The sequence below is a fragment of the Pan troglodytes genome, chromosome 5 (assembly GCF_028858775.2).
Source record: "Pan troglodytes isolate AG18354 chromosome 5, NHGRI_mPanTro3-v2.0_pri, whole genome shotgun sequence".
Taxonomy (NCBI): domain Eukaryota; kingdom Metazoa; phylum Chordata; class Mammalia; order Primates; family Hominidae; genus Pan; species Pan troglodytes.
This window is the reverse complement of record NC_072403.2, coordinates 122,565,371-122,586,209: the sequence shown is the minus strand read 5'-3', so window position 1 is coordinate 122,586,209 and position 20,839 is coordinate 122,565,371. Positions and strand designations below refer to the sequence as shown.

General features: G+C 37.6%; 1 protein-coding gene across 24 annotated transcripts in view; it reads left to right on the top strand.

Annotated features, from left to right (window-relative positions):
• Nucleotides 1-20,839, top strand: part of CDK19 (cyclin dependent kinase 19) — a 205,404-nt gene that overhangs the window by 143,830 nt on the left and 40,735 nt on the right. For 22 of the 24 annotated variants that reach the window (XM_016956150.3, XM_063812625.1, XM_016956149.3 and 19 more), the window contains 2 exons: nt 980-1,090; nt 3,949-4,089. In XM_016956150.3, the coding sequence (XP_016811639.2) occupies nt 980-1,090; nt 3,949-4,089 (252 nt within the window). The remainder of the gene's footprint in view (nt 1-979; nt 1,091-3,948; nt 4,090-20,839) is intronic. The other 2 variants (XM_009451831.5, XM_054686904.2) reach the window with 1 other exon arrangement.

The window sequence follows — 20,839 nt, the reverse complement described above, 5'->3', positions numbered from 1 at the left end:
GAAAAACATTTGTATATAATCATCTTGCACATATAAAATATTCAAGGGAAGTTTTGTCTTTCCCTTTTTGCATCTTTCACAGAGCTTTACATTTAAAAGGTATTCAAAATATTTATTAAATTGAATATGTTTCTCTTTACCTGTGAAATCTGAACCCTGTTTAAGGACAGCCTGAGGCAGGCATATTTCTAAGGCTTTTACCTTGAGCAATAATGTCGTTGTTGCTAAATATTTTATCAAGCAGCTGTCTGTTATGCGCAAAGTGCTGTTTCTGCTTGCTGCTCTGGTCTGTCTTTCCACATATTGTCAGAGTCCAGCTTAAAGCTTTTACTTTGTGAAGTCCTATTTCTTTTTTTCTGTTTACAGGACCTGTTCTCAACTTCAGTTTTTATAAGTGGGCATGACAGTCATTCCCTTATACTCACTACTCTTCAAAAAAAAAAACCCTCAACCACATACTCTAGGGATGGATAAGTACAGGGATTGTTAAATATCTTTCCTTGTTTTGTCGCCTGTTTCTTGAGCACCAATACAGTGCTAGGGTAGATATAAGCAGTATTAATACATGATTCCTGCCTCCCAAGGAACAGTTTCTTTAGTAAAAAAGATATGCATGTACAAAAATGTAATTAATTATTTAATTATATGATATTACTTTTGTTTGCTGTTTTACATTTTACCATTTAAAATCCTATTTTTAAAAACACATTCCTGCTTGCAGTCTCTGACAAGAAAGAAAGTAAACAAAACAAAACAGATATACCTAAGCACATAGAGAAAAAGGATTGGAAAGATATGCACCAAGATGTTGACAGAGCTTATCTCTGAATGCCGGTATTTTGGGTGGTATTTTTTTCTTTCATTTTGCTTACCTGGATTCTCTAGATTTTCAGAAATTTCGTTTTGAAGTTATAAGACATTCATCATTTCCCCCTCCTTGCTAACACAACAGTGACCCCTCTCTTTCTTTTGCATTCAGCTTTTGCGAGAATTGAAGCACCCTAATGTGATTGCATTGCAGAAGGTGTTCCTTTCTCACAGTGACAGGAAGGTATGGCTGCTGTTTGATTATGCAGAGCATGACTTGTGGGTAAGTATAATCTCACTGTATTTCTAGGATTATTTTATATAGGTATGGAGCATATTTATATAAAATACATATTGTTAATGCACAGAAAGGAAAGCTTGCTCTGTTAGCCATATTTCAAAGTAAATATAAACATAAATGTTGATTTTGAAGAATTTAAGCAATAAACTCACATTTTACTGAGAAGATAGTATTTGTAATATTTAGAAATTTTACTTCAGAAAGACTTTAATGAATGGGAGACTATACTTTTTTTGGCCCGGGGGAGACGAACGGGGAAGGGAGTTTCGCTCTTGTTGCCCAGGCTGGAGTGCAGTGGCACGATCTTGGCTCACCGCAACCTCTGCCTCCCAGGTTCAAGCGATTCTCCTGCCTCAGCCTCTTTAGTAGCTGGGATTATAGGCATGCACCACCATGCCTGGCTAATTTTGTATTTTTAGTAGAGACGGGGTTTCTCCATGTTGGTCAGGCTGGTCTCGAACTCCCAACCTCAGGTAATCTGCTCACCTCGGCCTCCCAAAGTGCTGGGATTACAGGCGTGAGCCACCATGCCTGGCGGGAGACTATACTTTTATGCAAGTAATTAATGGCAATTTACTAATATGTATAGTGAAGATTGCTTTAAGGATGTTTTTATCAATGTATGAAAGAAGCAAAAAATTCTAATTCCTGTCTTTTCAAATTAGGAATCAGAACATTTAAACACTTTATCTGAGGAACTGCTAAAAGTAACAAACTTCAAATCTGGCACTAAGTTAAAATTATGGATAATTAATTTAGCACCACTATGCCTGGCTAATTTTTCAAAAATGTTTTATAGAGACAAGGTCTTGCCATCTTGCACAAGCTGGTCTTGAACTCCTGGGCTCAAATGATTTTCCTACTTTGGCCTCTCAAACTGTTGAGATTATAGGCATGAGCCATCACATCCAGCCTTTTTTGTTTGTTTGTTTGTTTGTTTGAGACAGGGTCTCACTCTATCACCCAGGCTGGAGTGCAATGGTACAGTTATGGTTCACTGCAGCTTTGACCTCCTGGGCTCAAGCGATCCTCCTGCCTCAGCCTTCCAAGTAGCTGGGACCACAGGTGCATGACCACACCTGACTAATAAATTTTGATTTAATATAATGTGGTTTGTCATCTATATAAGTTATAAATCTGTTGAGGAATAACTATAACAGACTCAGGTCTTAAAGAAACTTTCGGAGTGTATGCTATTATAGCAGATATGGACAAGAATTTCCAGTGTGTTTTTTTTTTTTTTTCAATTATTTTCATGGATATTCACAGACATTGTATTTTCTCCATTTTTCTATATTCCCCTATATGTCAACCAAGGCTTACTTGACAGTGTATGTACTTTACTTTGAACATCAGTGGGGTGATGAAAGAAGATGATGTAGTACATTGGAATAGTCAGATCCTGTAGAACTGTACTGTCCAATACCATATTTCAAAATAAATATAATCATAAATGTTGATTTTAAAGAACTTAAGCAATAAACTGACATTTTACTGAGAAGATAGTATTTGTAATATTTAGAAAATTCACTTCAGAAGTATCTGAAGTGCACACATTGATTTTACCTGTTTCTTTTTTTTTTTGAAACGGAGTTTCACTTTTGTTGTCCAGGCTGGAGTGCAGTGATGCAATCTCAGCTCACTGCAACCTCCGCCTTCTGGGTTCAAGTGATTCTCCTGCCTCAGCCTCCTGTGTAGCTGGGATTACAGGCATACACCACTACGCCGAGCTAATTTTGTATTTTTAGTAGAGATGGGGTTTCACCGTGTTGGTCAGGCTGGCCTTGAACTCCTCACCTCAGGTGATCCACCTGCCTCGGCCTCCCAAAGTGCTGGGATTACAGGTGTGAGCCACCACACCCAGCCTCTTTTTTAATGTAGCTGTTAAAAAGTGGAAAGTTATACATGTGGCTCCCAGTATATTTCTACTGGAAATCACTGCTATAGTATAAACTCTATTTTTCTATTATTTCTTAAAATCAAATCAATGTTATTACTGAACAGTTTATAAAAATAAAAAAGCTGTATAAATAGCTTAATAATTTTACATACCATTTGGTCATCTTAAAGTTACTGGAGCGCTATTGACAATTTCATCAGTATTGTTTGCATAGGATTTTGATGGTCCTCAGTGTCCATTTTATGTTTTGGACAGAGGCAGGGGTGGGGTAGGGATGGAGGTGGAGGTGGGAGCACTGCGGGGGCAGGTAGCATTTTTTCCCTTTCAGTACAATGTTTTTATAACCCACAATATAACGTGGATATAAAAATTTGAATATGGTGACCCAGTTGTATTTATTTCAATGGGATCGAATTTCCTATTTTTTCTCTCTCTTCCTTTTTAGCAATTTCATATTTAACATTAACTCCCAGGAATATATTCTAATTTATTCTGTGCCAAAGATGAAACTTTTCCAATAATTCAAATATACACCTGATCAGTGATGTTACCCAAGTGTACTAAGTGCTAACTTTTTATAGAAAGTGAAGATTTACAGTTTTTCTTTCTTTTTTAAATCTTTCATTCTGTCAGTAGAGAATATAATACTCTTCTTCGGCAGCTGTTTCAATATCAGTCCTTTTTACCTTTTGGTCCTATTTAATGAAAATCTTAATGGTTTCAGTAAATTTAGTCATTATAACCCCTCATTAACATGGTCACAGTCACCCTCAAAATAGATTGTTTTGGTTGAACTTATTACTCAAATTATTTTTCTTTGTGTCATTATTGGCCTTTAATAAGTAATTTTAAAATATAGAGCATTTGTTACAGCATTGATTGTGTTTTATTGGCATAGATATTAGCAAAGACTATATTATTATGTTTTTTTAATTTTTAGCATATTATTAAGTTTCACCGTGCATCAAAAGCAAATAAAAAGCCCATGCAGTTGCCAAGATCTATGGTTAAATCCTTACTTTACCAGATTCTTGATGGTATCCATTACCTCCATGCAAATTGGGTGCTTCACAGAGACTTGGTAAGTATTTTTCTTTTAAATTCATCAATATGTTTTTCCCTACTCTTTTAAAAAATATATTTTCTTCTTGGTACCATTATAATAAAACATTAATTATAGAAAAACTTGAAAATATACATAAGCAAAAAAGAAGATAAAAATCACCCATAAACCTATAATAAAAAGATTAACACTATTTAACATTTGGTGGGTATCATTCCATTATATTTATGCATAGCTGTAAAATATCAGTGTGATTTTGAACAAATGATTACTGTACAATTTTAATGGAGTAGTCACATGTGAAGCATGCACATTTCAATCCAATTTGTTCTTCATATTATTGCTCATCATTAGTAAAAACGTAATTAATACTGAGTTCTCATTTTTCTTTCCCTTAAGATCTAAACTGAAATAATGACATTGCATCTAGTAAAAAGAATGTTATCAACATTAATAAACAAATGAATAAATAAATCTAACAGGTGGTATATACTTATTAGGCAAATTAGCTGCGAGTTAGTGTTTGATTTTACTTTTTTTTATTCAGTATACATGTAACCATTATTTACTGATATCAAATTATATTGCTAGGTATTCATCTTCACATTGTTGTTATTTTAGTTTATGTTGATGCAAGTTTCTTTTGTTTGTTCTTAAGAAGATATGGTTATGGAATGGCTATAATCCTCATTTTCTCCTCAGTTTATGTTGGAGGTTTTATTTTGGCCCCTCAACGTGATTTCATGATCTTTTGTTTCTTAGGCTTTTGAGAACTCTGGGGATATGGTAGGGATACATCTAGGTAAATTCCATTTTATTAACTGATGAGCAGTGTTTATTGACGAAAGGATCTAGTTAGTATCCGTTGGAACCTTGTCAGTCAGGGCTACTCATCTGACTTGACCATTCTTGCTGTGATATTGTATAAATTGGGGTTAAATGATAGTGACCACAAAAGATGCATTTACCATATTAATGGAAGCATTTCTCCTTATAATTTTTTTTTTTTTTTTTTTTTGAGACAGACTCTCTCTCTGTCGCCCAGGCTGGAGTGCAGTGGCGCCATCTTGGCTCACTGCAACCTCCACCTCCTGGGTTCAAGCAATTCTCTGCCTCAGTCTCCCGATTAACTGGGATTACAGGCACCCACCACTATGCTGGGCTAATTTTTTTTTTTTTTTTTTTTTTTTTGTATTTTTTAGTAGAGACGGGGTTTCACCATCTTGGCCAGGCTGGTCTTGAACTCCTGACCTCGTGATCCACCCTCCTCAGCCTCCCAAAGTGCTGGGATTACACGTGTGAGCCACCGTGCCCAGCCTCTCATAATTTTTAACTGTAAGATTCTTTGAGACTTCCATGTGTCCACTTTACTATTAGCTCTGAATCAGCATGTTTTAAAATGATTATTGGACTGGGTGTGGTGGCTCATGCCTGTAGTCCCAGCACTTTGGAAGGCCGAGGTGGGTGGATCACTTGAGCTCAGGACTTCGAGACCGGCCTGGGCAACATGGCAAAACCCCATCTCTAACAAAAAATAGACAAATTAGCTGGGCATGGTGTGCTCCTGTGGTCCTCGCTGTTTGGAAGGCTGAGGTGGGAGGATGGCTTGAGCCTGGGAGGTGGAGGTTGCAGTGAGCTGAGATCACTGCAAACTCTGCCTGGGCAACTGAGCCAGGCCGTATCTCAAAACAAACAAACAAAAAGATTATTGGGTACATGATGTTGTTCTAGATCATGAGAAGAACTCCTTCATAAACGGACTTTTAGATTTTAATCTGCTGTGCACTTAATGAAACTTATGCAGGTTATATTTTTGAGGTTATGTTCATGTTTGAATCATTGATCAGAATCTTTTATTGAAGATTAATTTATCTGAGCTCCTCTCTCTTTTTCATAAAATTCTATATTTTGTTCTAAACAGCATAGCTTAACATATTTTATTCATGATATTGTCACCTGAATGTCCACTGATACCAAAATTTAGTATGCCCCGGACTCAGTTTCCTCCCATTCGGATTTGCTGCTGCTTTAGTGTCCTCTCTTTTGGTTATGGCACCACCCTCTTCCTAGCCTAGAAATTTATTTTACCTCTTTGCAGAACCTTCTTTGCACTCCACATTCAGAACTTGTCAAGTTCTTTCAGTGTTGTCTCTAAAATATGCCTTGCACTCATCTATTTTCATCTCTAGTCCTCCTTCCTAGTTCAGGCTTTTATTACCTCTTTCTTGCATTGTGATACTAGCCTCTATACTTGTCTGTTGTCAACAATCTGTTTCCCTTCCAATCCACTTTCGACCTTCTGACTAATTACTCAGCTCCTGCTCAAGAACTTTGAAATAGTTCCTCATTGCTTACAGACTAAAACTCTACTTCCTTATTTGGCTTTCAGAGTTTTACCAATTATAACTTTAACTGCCTTTAAAATTTTTCTCTATCCCTGTCATCTTTCATGTATACTTTACTACTGAACTATTGAGTGTTCCCTGTCTCCTCCTGGGATTTCCTGCCTTAATGGCCTTTATTTCCCCTATCTTAAAACCCCTTATCCCTGTCTCAACATATTCAAATACTATCTGTCTTTCAGGGCCCAACACAAATGTTAATTAAAACTTACCCTCATATCCATGTCTACTTGGAACCAATCTCTTCTTGTTGTTGGTTCCTGTTGTACTGCGTCTTTACTTCTCTTACGGCATTTATCTATTAGTATTATAGCAGTTTTAGAGATCTCTTAGAACATCTCGTAGCCTGTGAACTTCTTGAGAGAGCAAGATCTATGTCTGACTCTTTTTGTACACTACTGCCCCTGTACACAATAGGTGTTGAGGAAGTATTTCCTCAGTGAATGAGTATCAGGGAGAATAGTACTGACATTTTGGGGATCAGGCATTTGAATACACTATCCTCAATGAACATTTTTTGTTTACTTGTATGTGTAAAGCACAGAGGGATGGGAACAACACAAATATGACCGTGTCAAACACCTTCTTCTCAAGGAGCCTTGAAGAAATATGACATACACACAAACAATTATATTATAAGATAGATGAGAGAGAATGTGATTGTAGCTACATGAGAAGTACAGACTGAATCTATGCAAGGCCAGAAGAGCTTCTGAGTAGGGGATAAAGGTAAGTTTGAAAGAGCAGGTTGCATTTGAGCTGGACTTTGAAGGATGACTAGAATTTAAATAGAGACTTGGGTGATGAGGGTAACCTAAGGGAGTTTTAGATGTAAAACTTCTGAGGTAAAGAAGCACTTGGATTATCTCAGAAAGGATGTGCAGTTCTGGTTGACTCAAATATGGATAAGCTGAATTGCAGTAATGTGAGGTCGTGCTCAGAAGATATGGGTTGGAGCCTACTAGAGTTAGAGAGTTTTTGGGGTCTTTTTGTTTGTTTAAGTACTGACAGTTTGTGAGCAACAGAATGATTTTTTCCCCCACTAGAAAAGCCACCACTGATTATTATTACCTCATCAATGACATGAACACAATGTTGAAAATGCATTCTGAATATGGTTCTTACGTAGTATAGCACTGGTTTATATTTTACCCACACATTTACTGAATGCCTCCAACTCCTCAAGTGAGTAACTCTAATAAGATTTGAAATTTTGAACTGACTGGGCATGGTGGCTCATGCTTGTAATTTCAGCATGTTTGGAGGCCAAGGCAGGAGGATCACTTGAGCCCAGGAGTTCAAGAGTAGCCTGAGCAACATAGTGAGACCCCATCGCTACAAAAAATAAAAAATTAACTGGGTGTGGCGGTGCATACCTGTAGTTTCAGCTACTGAGGAGGCTGAAGTGGGAGGACTGCTTTAGCCCAGGAGGTCAAGGCTGCAGTGAGCCGCGATTGTGCCACTGTGCTCCACTCCAGCCTTGGGCAACAAATTGAGACCCTGTCTGAAGAAAAAGAAAAAGAAACTTTGAACCAACAGGAATCTCGTCTGTGATAGCCTCTTCAATTCTTGATTCACTAATCTTGAGTCCTGATATCTGTGCCATATTGTCATGGTTTTGCCAAAGTACTTTCAGGAGTAGATTTAAACTGTATGCTTGCTTTATAAATACATTCTGTAGTAGATACAGAAATATAAAGTATATGAAATATGAATATGGTCTTAAAAAGAGGATGATGGAGACATTTGAAAAATTATGTTTTGTGAGCTTAAGAGTTGCTGTTGTAGTCAATGACTAGTTTTGTTTTTCTTAATGCTTCATTTTCTATTGCTGTAAGAAATTTGGCTTGACACTATTTGATAGTCACAACTGAGTGCTCACCATCTCTAAATTTCATTTGATGTGAGAAACCTGGAAAATCCGTATAATTAAATGTGTTAGAGTAAATATAAATTTACAGTATAATATAAAAAATTTAAAGTAAATAAAAGCCAGTGTTTTGGACATCACACACAGAGGCATTACGTCATCATAAAGGTTGGTGTTTTTCATTATGATTGATTTTATATCTGAATCAATATTTTAATTATGTCATTCGAATCCTAGAATTTAATACAGAAATAGAGAATGTAAATAAAGTCACCAAAAATAACTTAAAATGAAGAATTGCTTTAAAAGGAAAGGAGAAAGAGAGCTAAATATGTTCATCTTGGCTGAGAGACAGTGAAGTAGAGGCATAAGTCTATAAATATTTGGAACTTGTAAACACCAAGGGAGAAAAGATGTATTTTAATTTTATAGCAGGATATAGCTAAGAGTAAGAAAATGAAATATAGGATGACTCATTTTTATGGGATTACTATTTTGGTAGATTGGAAGAATGCCAAGATATAGTTTATCTCTTTTTCAAAATTATGAGCTTCTTGAGAGCAAGGTTCATATCTCAATAATTTTTGTAGTCCCAGCATTGGCATATTGTTTGTGCTCATAAGTTATTTGAATTGAATTTCAGCAAGGCATCTGGCAATTTCACATTATTCTTTAGCAATGATAGAGAAATGCCAGCTAAATGATAATATTATTACGTGGATTTATGACTCCTTCATTTCAGAATCTTGCTACTAGATCAGTGATATAAACTGAACTATCAGTTAGACTATTTCTTTTTCATTATCATATCCCAGAACCTAGTACACAATAAGCACGAAGTCTTTATTGCATGAAGGATTTGAATGAATGCTTTAGGGTCCCAACCTTAGGTCTGTCTTTTAAAAAATATGTGTGGAGGCCAGGTGCGGTGGCTCATGCATGTAATCCCAGCACTTCAGGAGGCCAAGGCGGGTGGATCACCTGAGGTCAGGAGTTTGAGACCAGCCTGGACAATATGGTGAAACCCCGTCTCTACTAAAAATACAAAAATTAGCTGGGTGTGGTGGCACATGCCTGTAATCTCAGCGACTCGGGAGGCTGAGGCAGGAGAATCGCTTGAACCTGGGAGGCAGAGATTGCAGTGAGCCGAGATCATGCCACTGCACTCCAGCCTAGGTAATAGAGCGAGACTCAGTCCCCCCCGCCAAAAAAATAAAAATACAAATAAATAAATAAAATGTGTGGAGTTTCCATCCCAAAGCTCTTTTCACATTAGTGGGTGAATTTTGCAGTCTTTTGAAGTCTGTGGGCACAAATAAGTATATGATCTGCAAACATGGTACAGTATATCAAAATTTTGTGAGATCCAGTTGAGAGAGAAAATAATTTTGTATCCAGGAATCTTTTGGCTTTTATTGTTAATTAACAGCTATTAAAATGTCTAGTAGCTGTTACTTCTGTCACAGAACTAAAAACTTATTCTATTAGAGGCCTATCAGAATGAAGTAACAAAAAACCTTGCCAATACTTTGAGTCAGATATGATTTCTTCATTTGATTAAAGGAACTGATGCAAACTGGGTAGGGTGGCACATACCTGTAGTCCCAGCTACTCCAAAGGCTGAGGTGGGAAGATTGCTTGAGGCCAGTGGTACAAGGCTGTAGTGCGCTGTTTGTATCTGTGAATAGCCACTATACACCTGTCTGGCAACATAGTGAGACCCCATCTCTAAATAAATAAATAAAATAAAATAAAAAAGAAATGTTGCAATAGATATTCTAGTTGCAGAGGAAAGTACAGATATTCCCCAATTTTTCATAGAATTACATCTCATTAGAACCATCATAAGTTGAAAATACTATAAGGCAAAAGTATGTTTTTAACTTCTAGTATCTTCAACATACAATGGGCCTATCCAGAAGTAACCTCTTTGTAAGTTAAGGAGCTTACTGAATGTGTATTGCTTTTGCACCATCCTAAAGTCGAAAGATCAATACATTGATCCATTGTAAGTTCAGTGATTTTCAGAATTCAAAATATGTTTCCTAATTTTCCCCATTGAAAGTTGGGAACCATCTATATATTATATGACTTTGGATATTTTTTCATACTTATTAGAAGCAAGTTATTAGGTATAGTCCACACTCAAGGAGAGGAGTTTACACAATAGTGTGTATACCAGGAGGTGGGAAAGATTGGAAACTATGTCTGAAGCTACCTATTGATAGGGACAGGAGGCAGGGAAATTCTGGGCAGAAGAGGGTGGGTCCCTGGTGAAGTTCCTACCCTCAAGCCTAAAGGCCTGATACTGTGGCCCAAAGTGAGAACTTACATCCCTGTTTTCCCACTTGAATGTTGCCTTTTCCAAAACCACCCATGACTTGCCGTGCTCCCCATCCTGTGCCCATGAAAACCTCAGGCTCAGCCAGCAGAGAGGAGAAGCAGCTGGAGGTTGGAGACTGGTTGCATTTTGGAGATAAGCAGCTTGACTTCAGAAGGACAGCTTGATGGTGTAGCTTTGGAGAAGAGTCTAGTTGGAGATGGCTGGACTTTGGGGGAAGATTAGCTTCCTGCTCCATCCCCTTTTCAGCTCCCCTTCCTGCTGAGAGCCACTTTTATTGGCAATCAAATCCCCTACATTTACCATCTTCAGTTTGCCCAGGCGACCTCATTCCTCCTGGATGCTGGACAAGAACTCGGGTGCCACGAGTGCAGGTGCAAAAGGCTGTCACACCAACCCTCCACTGAGCTGTTAACACTTAAGCTGTCTACAGATGGCAAAGCTAAAAGGGCACTGTACCATTCCTTCTGTGGCTTAAGGGGTCATGGGGACACCCCTTAGACACTGCCATGGGCCCCGCACAGAGTTTTGCTCCTGCTGGCACCCAAAAGTACTCACCCCGGCTCCTGTACCCACTCACCTGCATGCTTCCCCTCCTGAGAGCAGGTCGAGTGAGTGGAGTTTGCCCCTGCTGGCACCCGTGCACTCCAGTTCCAGCCTGCGAAGGGGTCAGGGAAATATCCTGTTTCACTATCAGCGTTGAGGAAGGTTTTAAATGATATTTGGGGCTAGCTGTGATGGCACATGCCTGCAGTCCCAGCTACTCAAGAGGATAAGGTGGGAAGATACCTTGAGCCCAGGAGTTCCAGTCCAATTTGCATAACATGGACCCTGTCTCTAAAAAACAAAACAGAGCAAAAATTAAATGATACCTGGATCCTGTTATTGTCATTTTTTATTTAGTGGAAATGCAATGAAGAAAATGCAAAAAGTCCCCACCTTTCATATATAATTTTTTCATGTGTAAAAGTTACATGGATGGTATGATCTAGCGGTGGTTCTGGTTGGAAAGAGCTAAAAAATAGTTATAATGTACTAGTTATCTCTTCCCTTTTAGAAACATTGTTCAGTGATTTTCAGAATTCAAAATACGTTTCCTAATTTTCCCCTCCTCTCCTCTCCCCGTCTCTTCTTCCCCTCCCTGCTGTCGAACCACAGATTTAATCCACTTAAGTTCAGAGGATATATTCAATTGAGGTCCAGAATTTATCACTTTGAACGTACCTAGACATTTCCATCTTTTTATGCAGTCTGAGGCCTGTGCTTATCACTAGTATTAGTACTTTCTTATTTCTATATTCTACTCTTTTGTGTAAAGCAGAGGCAAAAATTTGAAGAAAATTTTAAATAATGGCAAAACATTGTTTTCCAAGGCTGGTATTTCTGCTGAATTGTAACAGCTAGCCAAGAGGCATTGAAAGGACACTATGCAGAAACATGAAAAAGACCTTTAGCTGAAGAGAGTGAAGATATCTCTGTATGAAAGTCTAACACTATGTATGCAAAAGTTAAAGACCACCCTCTGTTTTCACTCAGCTATAAGAAAAATGCTGTACTGTTCATCTTTCTGAACATTTGATTAAAATAAGTGCTTAGAAATCTCTGCATGCAGCATAGCTTCTCTTCATAAGTCGTCTGACAAGGAGATACAGCAGGTCTTTAATTTTGTCTCTGCTAAATAGGGCCTGATAAGGCAAAACCCTTAAAATCTTACTGTAACCATTATGCCAGCATTTTGCAGGCATTTAATATCGTTCCCTAGAGTTTTAGCCTTACTTAGTCCTTAAGATATAGAAACTTTGAGAACCTACACTTTAAAAAATTATTTCTAAGATTTTGATCCTTAAGCCTTAGTTTACTCATCTGTAAAATGGGGAATACTGAGAAGTAATTTATATGGTTGTTGACCCTCAGTTCCACCAAAGTTCCTGAATGTAGCTCCAGAGTTGCTGAATATCTCATTTTCTTTCTGCAGAAGCTTCTGTACATTCTTTCTTGATCCTGCCAGTAATCCAAAGATGCCCTCTCTTTAACCTCTTTTTCCCCCCAGAATGCCTGTCGTCTCATACTCTTCCTAGCCCCTTCAGCTTTACAAAGCAGAGATCTAGTGTAAATATGTGAAATATGCCTCCTGGTGTTAAAACAAAAAAAGTAGGCTGTGTTTTATCCTGTTTATATTTAAATATTACAAATATTTTTGCCAAGTCTTCATATTTAAAATATGGAAGTTTTTAAAAAGCTTGGTTAAATGAGATCACAATTAGCAACTGCTTCAAATGTACTTTTCATTCTTCCTTCTTGAATGATACATTACTAAGGGAGGTTTGGAGGTAGCAATTCCATGCTAGTCAAATGACTTAATTATTTGTTATTTTTATTTGATTTATCAGTTAACATTCTACTTAAAGAGGATTATGACAAGAAGTAGTATTTCTTTTAATATGACTTAATCATTCTGATTTCTTTTAAAATGCATAGTTAGCAATCAAAAAGCAAAGTATGGCCTGGATATCTTCTGACCTGCTATTTTAGGTGATTTTGGACAATTGCAAATCTTGTCATGCTGAAGAATCATACTAGTGTTCCTGCCAGTGACCTCTGGTTCCTAAGAAGTTCCTTAAAGCTGAGTCCTTGATAGTCTAGGGCTTAGCCATTCATGTCTGCAGTCTGGAGGCCTTTGATGGTAGTGATGCCATCCATGCTCCTGTCTTGCTGCCTCTACACAGGCCTTGTGAAGATCAGACACAATGTTTCTTACAGTGCTCTGGATATGGTGACACACACCTTACATGTGTAAGAAGGTAATATTGATGTCTTTTCTAGACATGGGCTATGATTTTTCTTTTTGGCATGATAGTTTTTTTCATCATCTGAGTTCATAGCCCTGTAGTTGGAGCTTTCAACAGAGTCCTGCACATCTATCTGTCAGTTTGAATGAATGCTTCACCAGTTATTCCATAGTGAGAGGGTACACACCAAGAATCCCACTTCCAAGAGGGCCAGCTTGCAAGGAGCCATGGTTTGACTCACAGTGACATACAAACTCTCTTAAGGTTTAACTCAGGGTCAGGGCTCATTTGATAATCACTGACTTAAGCATAAAGTTTTAGTGGCCTGTGCTGAGAAACACATGTATTAAGAAGACTATTTACCAAACTAACTTCAAGGTCACTAAGAGGGTCTAATTAAGATACATCCCACATTGATAGCAATGGCAGGAACTAGTTGAGAACCAAAGGCTACAGACAGAGCCCCAGTACTTTGAGGCCTTTGGCTATTACCGAAGAATCAATTTAGGCACGCTATTTTATTAAATTAATTTTATTGAGGTGGAATTTATATACAGTAAGATATACCCATTTTAATTACAAATTGATGAGTTTTGATAAATGTATACCTGGGCAATTAACACCACAGGTATTCTATTAGACTAGCAACATAGATACCTTATAAGAATAAGGGAATCTTGCATGCAAGGACTGATGATTCATTTTACCAAGAGATTACATATGATAGTTATTTTGTGGGATCATATTCTCAACTAAGCACACATCAGGTAGAAGTCTTCTATAGGGAGGGCCATAATCAGTTAAGTACTGTTCATTTTCCCAGGGTGCTGTGGCTCTCACAACTCTGGCTTGGAGTGCATCTCTGAGAGAACTGGGTTTTCATCTGGACCTGCTACTCTCCGCACAGAGTGAACTTGGTCAAGTTGTAGGTCTTTCTCTTCTCTAGGCCTCTCTTTCTTCATCAGTAAAACAAGAGGGCTCAGTCTGAGAATTTCTATCTCTGACGTTCTTAATTTCTCATGATAATAAGACCAAATTATTTGATCTGGATGTGGGTATTCCAAACATAAATAGAAAGCTACTCTCTACCAGTGTTGCTTCTCTAAGGATGAATTGTACTCGTTAATGAACAGGAATAAATCCAAATACCTTTGTAGCATTATTCCTACCATGGATGTTAATGTGGAATATATCGCGATTATACTCGCATAATGACCTTTAAGTTAGTTAGGTAAATAGCCTTCTACATACATGTATTTGTTTTGCATTGAACTTTTTATAATGGTTGCTTTTTATTGGCTCTTGTTAGAGAAAAGAAAACCTTATCTCTGTTGTCCAGGCCAGTAACTACTCCTGAAAGACAAAGAAACACATTGTTAACTGTTGGCAGTGCTGGGTTGGCAAGCATTGTTTACTGTGAATACTGAAGTTTGATTAACATAGGTGTTATATTACAGATACTGTTAAACCAGTTTAAGCTAAAATGAAATTAGTCATAGCGTTTAATATTACAGGTTTCTCCTGATTTACAGGTAGCCTACATATAGTTGTAAATACATAATTTCAAACTGGAAAGGCATTTTCATTAGAAATAACATTTTAAACAGTAGTTAGAGTCTCTGAATAGAAGGACCTATTTAGCCTATAGTGTACCTAAAGTTATGACACTAATGTAATTATGGAACCTAATTGTCATTTTTAGCTATTTATTTATAACTGGATTTCTGTGGGAGGAAGTAGTGGTTTACAGACAAAATACAGAATATTTGCATTACAAACATATTTGGCTTCTTAATATGTACCAGATAGTATGCTGGGTACTGGGAATACAGAGTTAATAAATACAATCCCTTCCCCCAAGGAGTACATGGTGGGGAAGAGCCAACAAACATAATCATAAAGCAACAAGGTTTACAAAAGAAATTATGAGGTACATTCAAGGATAAGCTAAGCATAAGGTACTAAGTACCTTGGATAATTCATACTGAGCTGAATAGGAAAGGATTCATAGAAATTGGTAAGATGAAGAGAGGTGGGTGGGGGGAGCATTGCAGGCAGAGGGGTATGAATAAGGGCATAGAGAAGAAAGTACAAGCACTTTATATTACTGGGACAAGGCAAGAAGTAGTAAAAGAAGAGGCAGGAGAAAGAGGACCAGATTGTGGTGGATCTTAGTTGTCCTGTTTAGAAGTGTGGATTTTTCCTGTGTCCAGTTTCCTGAGCTGGTCAGGTTTTTGTTAAAGAAAGACCACTCAGACAGGGCTATGGAGAGTTGGTTTGAGGACATAGGGATAGTAGCCTTATCAGGTGGTTGAAGTCAGCTGGTGGAGAAATAAGGAAGGCTTGAACTATGACAGAGGTGATCCAAATTGAGAGGAGGGGAGATAGTTGACAAAAATGTAGGATGTAAGTAGTCAGATCTGAGGATTGGTTAGATTTGAGGGATAAAGGAGAGCGTCAATGCAAGTTCAGACTTCTGCTTTTGTTGATTTTGTGACTGAGAAAGGATTAACCAAAAAAAGAGGAGTTTTGACAGGGAAAAGTAAAACTTTAGTATGGACAAGTTGAGTTTGAGGTGACTGTGGTAATGGCTACTGTCAACATATCTCTGAGATACATGGAAAGTTAGAGACCTAGAGGTATAGATTTGGGTGCCGTTAGCATATAGAGGATTTTTATTTTTATTTATTTATTTTTTTTGAGATGGAGTCTTGCTCTGTTGCCCAGGCTAGAGTGCAGTGGCGCGATCTCGGCTCACCACAACCTCTGCCTCCTGGGTTCAAGCAATTCTCCTGCCTCAGCCTCCCAAGTAGCTAGGACTACAGGTGCGTGCCACCATGCCCGACTGATTTTTGTATTTTTAGTAGAGACAGGGTTTCACTATGTTGGCCAAGCTGGTCTCGAACTCCTGACCTTGTGATCCACCCACCTCAGCCTCCCAAAGTGCTGGGATTACAGGCGTGAGCTACTGTGCCCGGCCTATCGAGGATTTTTGAAACCCCAGAATAAAGTAAAATAATAACTTTTAAAAACCCTTATTCAGAAGTGAGCTTGGCATGTTTTGGAGTATTTATTCTAGTTTCCTTCAACTTCTTTTCTTTCTTTATTTTTTATTTTTTATTTTTTTGGAGACAGAGTTTTGTTCTTATTGCCCAGGCTGGAATGCAATGGCATGATCTTGGCTCACCATAACCTCCACCTCCCGGGTTCAAGTGATTCTCCTGCCTTAGCCTCCCGAGTAGCTGGGATTACAGGCATGCGCCACCATGCACGGCTAATTTTTTGTATTTTTAGTAGAGGTGGGTTTTCTCCATGTTGGTCAGGCTGGTCTCGAACTCCTGACCTCAGGTCATCTGCCCGCCTTGGCCTCCCAATGTTCTGGGATTACAGGCATGAGCCACTGCACGCAGCCATCTTCTTTTCAAATTGGGAACTTGCCTCTCAGAGGACACTTATACCTTACCCCATAGCTGGATGGATTATGAGTACAAACCACTGGCAATTTAGCTCATTCACTTATTTGTTTACTCATTCAACAAACATGTATTAAACATAGTATGTACCTAGTTCTCAGCAGACATATAAAGTTGTGACAGAATGACTCTCCCTGCCCTCTAGGAAGTTGCAACCACAATGATCAGATTCTCCATATTTTAAATCATCTACTGTCTAATCAATGAAGTTGTTTTAAGGGGTAAGCAGTTATGATAGACTAATGCTATTAGCAAATAACTGCTTAAGAAAAAAAGAAGAAAAAGGCATAGATTTTACTCTTAGGTAGTTCTTTGCCCTATTTGTTACAGTGCAGAATCTTGTTTGTTCAGGGTAAACAATGAAGAACAGTGTAAAGAAAGGAGCATGAACTGAGGGTTTTTTCCTGGGAATGTATGTTTGTATCAAATGTGAGGAAAGTTGTGTCACCACTAACAATATTTAAATAAAAGTATAGTTGTAGCCATTAATATCAAGCCGGCACTGTTCATTGTTTCAGAAACTACTCCAATTGATATTCTGATTGTCTCTGTTCCTATTATTCAGGATTGTAGACAATTGTGTTTGTCTTTTTCTCTCTTTATTGGTACTGAAAAGAGTCATATTATGAGTTTCATATTTTTGTCCCAAATGTCTTGGGGTGGGAGAAAGCAAATGTAGTAGAAAGATTGTGTATCTTTAGGCTGTGCTACTCATAATGTGCCAATTAACTGAAATATATTTAACCCTGTGAAAAAATTGATTCTATAGAAGGAAAAAGCAAATCTGGAGTACATGTTAAGTATCATGAATATAAATTAAAGCATTAAATAAATTCTGCTAAAATGCAGATATTTCAGGAGTAGCTTCTGAGTAGTCATATTACTTATCACATTATTTCCCTGACTTTTGCCTTTAAAATGCAATTTAACTAAAATGAACCCTGGGCATTGGTTTATCTATCTCATTTTATTGCCGATAACTTAAATGTGAGGCATCCAACTCTTGCCATTTCTACTGTTTCTATGGTAACCAAAGTGTGCAAACCCAGCAGTATCACTTTCTTTCACAGCTGGCATTTTGTGTTCACAGTAAGAAGAGGAGTTTTAGTAAAGCATAGTCTGTGTTACTTGGGATGTAACTAGGTCAGAACAATTTTGGTATCCTTTCTTCATCCTTTTAGGTTTTTTATGTGGGTGAAGGTGTGTATGCATGAACTGTAGTTTTCTTTTTTTTAAAAAAGAGCATATACTTTCACTAAAATTAATCACCATTAGTCTTTTGAAAATTAAGCATAACATCTGCAAACACAACTTAATATAGAATCTTGAGGATTGGATGGAGTTGCCCTGAGACTTGACCCATAGCCTTGTATACCCTTGAATATTTCCATTAAGAAAGATGAAATGATGGATGTGAAATGCTTTGAAAAATTAAACACACTTTGATGGTGATTATATTGTTCATTTTGTTATCATTCATATTTTGAAACATCAAGTATCTTGAGACCTTAACATTTATTTACTTGTTCTAAAGAGAACAGGCAATCCCAGTAAAGAAATGCACATTTAAAAATGACTTCCCTCTGCAATTCCAGGTCTTAACTTGACTACAGGAGCCCTTCTCTGTGGTTACTGCCCAAGCTCTAGGTTCTGTTCTCAAACTGTGCAAAAGAGCTCATAAGCTACTACTCCCTTAAACGATGTCACTGCCTCTGCCCTCATCTCAGACTTTACATGGAGAGTCCACACTTAGAGCTTCCATAGGCTTCAAGTATGTTAAATCAAAGGTATTCTCTACTAACTTCAGTACTGGAAAAGAGATATTCCTCTTTTCTCTCTCTGTGTCTTCATTCCATTGTGTTGCTCATATTCTCTGTTTCGACATAGTGTGACTGCAAGAACTTCTATCAAGAGATAGCTGAGTGATCTAAAACCACCTTCCTGTACTACTTGCATTCAGCAGCTTATAATCTATGTTTATTTCTTTGCTCTCAGATCTCATACTTCGTAGTGTTTTTATCTTACTATCTTTATTTTTAAAGGGTTTAAGCTCAAACTTAAGGAATGAAAAATAATTAAAAAATAAGATAGCTTATTTGATAATTTTACAATTAAAAAAATTGTTATGTCCCCTAGAGATCCCATTCTCACTAAGGCTTTCAAAAATGTACTCTAAAATCTGCCTTTACCTTTTCCCCATTTATTTGGATCTCATTTACTGTGTCTGGCTTCTGTAAATGCACAGAAATTATTTTTTCAGAATCACCTGTGACCCAATTGTCCATTCCAAAAGCCTTCTCAGCTTTCATTATGTTGCACCTGATGGCTACTTTCATTATGTTGCACCTGATGGCTACTTTTTAGGTTCTCTTAGCTTCGAGAACCCTGTGCTATCTAGGTTTTCTTACCTTTGTTTTCTTTTTTAGCTTATTTATTTATTTTTTACTTTCTTGGTTTTCTTACCTTTGATGTTCCTTCACAGGATCTTTCTCTTTTTTTCTTTGTTTTTGTTGTTGTTGTTTGTTTGTTTGTTTTTTGAGACAGGATCTCACTCTGTTGCCCAGGCTGGAGTGCAATGGCGTGATCTCAGCTCACTGCAACCTCCATGTCCTGGGTTCAAGTGATTCTCCCTTCACAGAATCTTTCATTGACTCTTGTTCCTTCAACTCCCTTTATTCTCCTTTGCTTGCTTGCTTTATTTATTTATTTATTATTTCTTTCTTAGACCGAAGAAGCTAAGAAATGCTAAATAAACTAAAACTGTAGTTAAAAATCTTTCTGAGAAAACATCAACCCCAGATGATCTTAGAGGCAGGTTCTCAAAATTTTCAACTGATTGTTTTGATATTATTCAAACATTGTCAAATAATAGAGAAAGAGGGAATGCTACAAACATATTCTAGAAAGCCAGTATAATCTTGATAGCAAAACCAGACAAAGCATGAAAAATAAAAATTTCAGGTCAACCTCACCTATGAGTGTAGTTGTAAAAATATTGAAATACTAGTAAACCAAATCCAGGAATACGAATGTATTTTTTTTAGAGATAGGGTTTTCACCATGTTGCCCAGCCTGGTTTCAAACTCCTGAGCGCAAGCAATCTGCCCTTCTCGGCCTCCCAAAGTACTGGGATTACAGAGTTGCGCCATCGTGCCCGGCCTATTTTTTATTATATGTTTTAAAATGCCATTTCTCTAATTATAAGCAATACCAAAATAGACAAAAGCAAACATTAGAGAAATATTTAGTGTACTAAAAGTGATAGTCTCTTCAAATCCTCTGCCATCAGAAATTGGGCAGGAGGAAGATAGTTAGACAGACAGATACATAGATAGGTGTTAGACGGATAGATAGATAGATAGTAGATCTATTTCAACTATTTAAAAATTATGGATAAGACAGAAGATAATATAACAAGTGATGATAATTCTAGTCATGTAAAACCCGAAGTCTCTCCAAGTTATGCGATTCTGTATAATTGACAACCCCCTTCCCAACCCTTTGCCTGAGCTCTTGATTTCCGGTCCTTACTCTCCTGTTCTTACATTGACCTCTTTGCTCTTTCTCTCATTAGCCAGTCTGCTCACTCACCCAAGTTTTTCCTAACCACTCTAAACACCATGACCTTGACCTTGCCCTTGCCCTCCTGCAAACCTTGTAGCAGTAGCAGTCCTCCCCAACTGCCAAAGCACAGGCCAGAAGGTGCTCAAGAACCTGCCCAATTCTGGTACTAAAATGACTTGGATGAAAACAGAACCATTTGAAACAGCAAGCAAGCCCTTCCTTGGGTTTCCTCTCTTTATAATTAATATTGCTGTGTCACTCTATTTTTCCTGACCCGTTCTATTCTCCTTAGTCTTATCTCCAGATATCCCCCGTTTTGCTTTGGGCCT